Here is a 6371-nt window from a genome sequence, read left to right on the forward strand (position 1 = left end):
GAAGAAGGAAAATTAATAAATTGAGTTCTGACGTCATTAACACATAAATAAGTAAATAAATAAATAAATAATTGTAGATGTTATCAACAATAATCGCGAATGATATTTTTCACATACATAAAAAAATTATTATTATTTTTTTTTATGTATACGTAAATGAAAATATTGAAAATCAATTCATTGATTTTGATTTATTTATTTATTTATTATTTCATATGTTGTCTTCATCCCTCCATCTTTTTTATTTCTTTCTCTCTTTCTTTCTTTCTTTCTCTCTTTTTCTGTCTGAGTTCTTTTCTCATCGTCAAAATAATAATAATAATAAAAAAAAAGAAAGAAAAAATTAAATTCAAAACATGTCAAAACCATTAATACCATTAAATACATTTAAAAACTCGGTACGGGAAATAAAACATAAAATAAAATTTTTTTACCTTTTTTAATACCGTATCGTAAGAAAATTATACGCTTAATGTTAAATTTAATCACCGGTAGGGTTTTTTTAAAAATTAAAAAAAATTTTTTAAAAAATAATTTTCCTGAATTTTTTTTTTTTTTTTTTTTTTTTTATATGAAAAAAAAAAAAAAAAAATTTTCAGGAAAATTCCAGGTTTTTAAGGTTTTTTTTCTTTTATATCGATAAGAAAATTTATATTTTTAATAATTTATTAATAAAATTTTTTTTTTTTTTGAAACTAACAATATGAGAAATGAGAGAGAAAGACAGAGAGAAAGAGAGAGAGAAAGAGAGAGAGAGAGAGAGAGAGAGAGAGAAAGTGTCGAAAATTTAACTTTTCAAAAATTTTCTTTTTTTTTTTCTTTTTTCTTTTTTAAATACCCTGAAAATTTTTCGTTATAATATACATTTAATTTATATATATATATATTTATACTTATATTGAATATATTATATATTCAATATAATATATATTTATTAAGTAACGTCTATAAGTGATAAAACAAAAAAAATATTAAGTTTTCAACGTTTTTTTTTTTTTGGAAACGATATAAATAAATTGACGAAATATATTCTTTTTACTATTATTATTATTATTATTTGCGATGAGGAGGAGAAGTGTGAGGGGAGCGTGGGAAAGAAGAGAGTGTCGGAGGGAAGAAGGGAGGAGGGACCGGAAAAATTTTTTTTTGTGGATTATTATATCGTTTGCTTGTTATCTATGGAATAAAAATTCGTCAAAACTTAATTTATTACAATTATTATTATTATTATTATTATTATTATTATTATCATTATCATTATTATTAAATATATATTATTATTATTATTATCATTATTGTAGGTATGTACAAATGTATATAATATTTATTTAAAAATGGGGTCAGTTTCACTAAATGTGAGGGACCGAAAAAGAATTTTTTTTTTTTAAATTTTTTTTCAAAGGGGGGGAGAGGTAAATGGGAGGGGGTGTGTGTAGAAGAAACAACAAACAAAAATCGTTTGTTTTGTTTGTTTGTTAAAAAAAAAAAAAAAAAAAAAAAACGTAATATTTAAAAACAAAAAATAATAAAAATAAAAAAAAAGAAATAGTAACCGAACAACACAACAAGCAAAAAAAAAAATTAAAATAATAATAATAATAATAATAACAAGTAAATATTTAAAAATGGCTAACTAATAAATAACATTGTTTTGGAGGGGAGGTGGTAAATGTTGAGAAAAATTAGGGAAACCACCCCATGAGAAAAGTCATGTGCTGTCCTTGGCCGCACTTGATACTGAATCTTCTTCCCCGTTCATTATGGGCATTATGTGGCCCCCGTTTTTATTTTGACTCACGACGCACTTTCTCATGTGCTTTTCTAATGTTGAAGGAACCGAAAATGGCATTTCACAGAATCTACACCGGTATACGTCTTTCCCAAGTCGACCGTGGGTTTTCATGTGTCTGGTCAATTTGGAACTTTGAGCGCATGCATAGGAACATAATTCACATTTGTAAGGTTTTTCCCCTGTGTGACTGCGCCTGTGCACGGTTAAATTGGAACAATTTTTAAATATTTTACCACAGTATTCGCATGTGTCGTTTCTTCGGGAACTTTCTTTTTTTATGTGCGTCGTAGGAGGTCCAGAAGGTGGCATGCCTAAGTTTAAGGCCGCCGCAGCCGCGGCGGCTAAACTCGAAGCGCTAGGCCCCGGTTTCGGACCGTTTGGTTTAAGGAGAGAACTTTCCATTCCCTTCGATCTCGCGAGAAGATCTAAATTTTCCGTGTGAAACATGTCACGATGATGTGCTGCGGCTATGGCCGGAAGCCATAGTCCAGCGTAAAGACTATCTCTTTCTCCGGGCCTTCCGATGTGATGATTTTCCAAATCCATTTTCATTCTTTTGTTGGCGGCTTCGAATGGATTGTCAAAACCCGGTCGGAAAAGTGGATGACCTAAATCCATGGGTGGTTGACCCGTCATTAAATTTTTAGCAAATTCTTCTCTAAATCTCAGAGCAGCCGATTTTTCCAACAAGGCTTTGTCGAAAACGTTTCCATTTTCTATATGATTACGTTCTCGGCTCCGATCTTTTTGAGTTCTTTCTTTTTCTCTCTCTTTTTCGAGTCTTTCGATTTCTTTTTCGTAACGACCCGGTGAGAGTTTGTCCATGTTATTATTTTCTCCGATGATGGGACTCCTGTGCAACATGGCTTCGTCTTTTACCCTTATGCGATTGTTTACGCTTTCCTGAAGTGCTTGTTTGTAAGCCTCGCTGTATTGTTGAATGTTTGACAATCCGAATTTGTCCATAAGCTCTCCGACTAATGAATTTGGATTAGATGGTTTTTCGGATGAATTCGGCCTCAATATATTGTTATTTTGACTCGTTCTACTTATTTTGTTGTTTTGATTTGAATCCGTGTTGTTGTTGGGAGTGCTCGAAGTCGATTTTGTCGTCAAGTCTTCCGGAGCATCTCCGTTAATGTCGTCGTCGTCATCGTTAATTTCTTCTTCTTCTTCTTCGAGTTCCATTTCTTCTTCCTCCTCTTCTTCTTCTTCCTCTTCTCCGACTTCCGAATTATCATCATCCGAACCTGAATTGTTAGTATTGTTTTCCGGTGTCGAATTGGAACTGCCTCCATTCGTAGTTCCAACTTCGCCACCGGCCTCCCCGTTTCCCCGATTCTTGTGAACTTTCATGTGTCGTTTTAATTTGCTACTTTGCGTGCATGCATGATTGCAAACTAAACATTTATATGGCTTTTCTCCGGTATGAGTGCGTCTATGAACTATTAGGTTGCTCTGAAATCTGAATCTTTTACCGCAAAACTCACAGGAACGTACTTTTTCGGTTGATGTCGCTTCTTCTTTGTTTAGAGAATTTACAGTCAATTTAGGAGTCGCAGTGAGTAAAGCCGGACTGCCGGTAGGTGCATCAGGAGTGATGGAAGGCTTGTCAGATGAAGAGATGGATTGCGAGCAATGTGTAATACCAGGTGATGGATTATTGTTATTATTGCTGTTTGAATTATTATTATTATTATTATTGTTATTGTGGTGGTGGTTGTTGTTGTTGTTATTGTTGTTATTATTATTATTATTATTATGGTTGTTGTTGTTGTTGTTATTGTTATTATTACTACTATTACTAATTATAGAGTTAGCAGAATTTGACTGAGGAGGATGAGTTATGCTGGGCGAGGTAAATGGAGGCGTAGAAATTTGTTTCCTAGGCGATGGAGTTGAATTGCTGACTATAGCAGCTGCTCCAGGACTAGTGGTACCCGCTAATTGTCTAAGTCTTTGGGAATAAAAATCAAGTTGGGGTTCTAAAGCGAGAGAAAGTGGAGGAGGAGGAGGAATGGGTGTGCTTCTCGAGGGAGTTGAATTGGAAAGACTCGAACGGTCGGTCGGAGGACCGAAGGGGGAATGTTGGGGTGGTACGCCTCCAACAGCTGCCACAGCGGCAGCAGCAGCAGCCAGATTGAGACCGTGATGCTGATTTAATCTAAACTGCTCGGATACGAGTTGATCCATGCGAAAAGGATGATCATGACTAGGTCTGGCAAAAATGTTAGGTGTAAGATTCAATGGATTTGAAGCAGAAGTCGGTGGGAAAGTTGGGGGACGACTCGAATCCATCCGAAGCAAACCCCCGACGGAAAAAGTACTGTGAAGCAATGGATCGATCCCAGAATTCGGAGTTGGAAGATGAGAAGAGTGCCGGGGAGCGCCGGGAAGAGATAAAAGAGGCGCCCCGGCTAAATTTGTTGCGCCTCCGTTTGCGTTTCCCGAGTGAGATATCTTTTCTCCCAAAGATTCTTTTAGGCTGTTACTGCTAGAACATCCTGAGGAGGTGCTACTTGTACTGTGATTGTTACTATTGCTCCCAGGTTTACCGGTACCACCCGGAGAGCTGTTGGAACTCGACGATTCCACGTATATTTTAACTCCGTGAACGTGTTGAACATGTTGAACGAGACGCCAAGCTGAATTCAATCGAACTTTACACGTAGAACAAACGTAGTTGCTCGGTTCTGAAACAAACAAACAAACAAACAAAAACACAATTAAACCATGAAATACGAGCATAAAAAAAATTTTTTTTTTTTTTTTACCGACTCTAATAGAGTTCGGATTATTTGATGATGTCATCGTCAGAAATTTTTTTCCGTCGCTTTTTCCAGCCTAATTTATTTATATATTTTTTTTCTCCAGCTTTTTTTTTTATTACAGATAACGTCAATGTTCTTTTTTAAGTTGTCTTTTCCAAACAAACAATGATATTCGTGCAAAAAAAAAGTTCCGCGTTCTATTGCTCTTATTTTCTTTTGACAAAAAAAAAAAAAAAATTAAATAAAAAAATGGGGGCATTATCTGATTTTGTATTTTTTTTTTTTTATAAAACTGGTTTAAGTTTATTGTTCTTTGGCTTTTTACTCAATAATAATCATTATTATTATTATTATCATTATCGTTTTAATATAAAAAAAAAAAGTCGTGAAAAAAAAATATTTGGAAAAAGTTCCAGGAAAAAATAAATAAATAAATTTTTGCGTTTCTACGCGGTAAGCGATAAAAAAATTTTTTTAATAAAAAAAAAATCAATAAATAAATATTTTCTAACAATATCGATTTGAACCTGATTTTACGCATCATTGAAAATCGATTGTTTGTTACAAAAACAAAAGACTGAAATTCGCACGGTCTAATGATAACGAAGAAAATTTTTTTTAAAAGAAAAGTTACCTCCCTTATCATTATTCAAATCAATCCGCCTAATTTATGTAAATAACAAAACAAACGTAAATACATGCGGATTATTCGTATCGAATTATTATTATTATTATTATTATTATTATTAGGTAATGAGGCAAACAAACAAACGAACAAAAAAAATTTTTTTTTTTTTTTTGTAACCGCATTTACTCGGACGTAAAATAAAAAAAAAGGTTAAAATTTATGTTATAACCATGTTCCGGTGAAGAAGAAGAAAAAGTTTTAATAACACCCTTCCTCCGCCTCCCGAAAAAAAGAAAAACATAAGGATCGGAAAAATGACGAGGGGGGGGGGGAAAAAAAAAGGTTGAAAAAGGAAATGAATGTCACGGTCGCTGTCTTTGTCGTCGTCATCACATCCTCGTCGTCATTTTTCATTAAAAAAAAATTTTTTTTCTAAATTATTCTAGAAAAAAAAATATTCAGGAGATATTAAAAAAAAGTGGGGGGGGGAGAGAGAGACAAACGAAAAAAAAAAAAGTTATGAAACCTGTTGATTATTAAAATGGTGGTAAAAAAAAAAGATTTTTTTTTATTTCAGGTGCGGAAAATTCTCAGAACGAGAAAAAGAAAAAGAGAGAGAGAAAGAGAGAAGAAAAAATTTTCTGGCTGTCTATCAAAGTATAAAAAAACAAGGTGGGATCGTATATTTAAATGCGGTGGCACGTACCTTCTTCATTCAGGCACGGGAGAATGCGTGACAACGTACCAACCACCAGACGGTAGCCGATAATAAAACCATCATTATCGTTTTTCAAAGTTAAACGATCACGTCCTTTTCGAACCTGAACAGCTTCAGGTGAGAAAGTCGTTCCCCCCTCTTCTCCCTCCCCCCAATCATCTTCCTCCTCCCTCCGTTTTTTTTCTCCTTCCGATCGGGAAAAAGTAAAAAAAAAAAATTTTTTTTTCCTTTTTTCTTTTTTTTTTTACATTCAATCAAACCTTTTTTCATTTTTTTTAAGGGTTTCTCCTCGTGACACGTTGGGGTTGTTTGGTTTTTTTTTTTTTATGGGTAATATGCGCGACAATAAGGAAATGCAATTTGAAATGGAGGGGGGAGGGGAGGGGAGATTCCCATATTGCCTCCCGTCGGTGTCCCCACGTTATTCTACATGAAAACGTCCCCCCCTATAATGGGAAACCA

The 6371-nt window shown here is 33.9% G+C and overlaps 1 protein-coding gene across 1 annotated transcript; it reads right to left on the reverse strand.

The window, feature by feature from the left end:
• Positions 1–1708: 1708 nt before the first annotated feature.
• Phum_PHUM606430 (B-cell lymphoma/leukemia, putative) lies at positions 1709–4603 on the reverse strand (the record flags this gene model as incomplete). The annotated part of the gene is made up of 2 exons (XM_002432912.1): positions 1709–3368; positions 3624–4603. The coding sequence occupies 2 exons, from the start codon at positions 4601–4603 to the stop codon at positions 1709–1711; spliced, it is 2640 nt and encodes an 879-aa protein (XP_002432957.1).
• Positions 4604–6371: the final 1768 nt, after the last annotated feature.

Source organism: Pediculus humanus, genomic scaffold (genome assembly GCF_000006295.1).
Source record: "Pediculus humanus corporis 1103172108318 genomic scaffold, whole genome shotgun sequence".
In the NCBI taxonomy this organism is placed as follows: Eukaryota; Metazoa; Arthropoda; class Insecta; order Psocodea; family Pediculidae; genus Pediculus; species Pediculus humanus.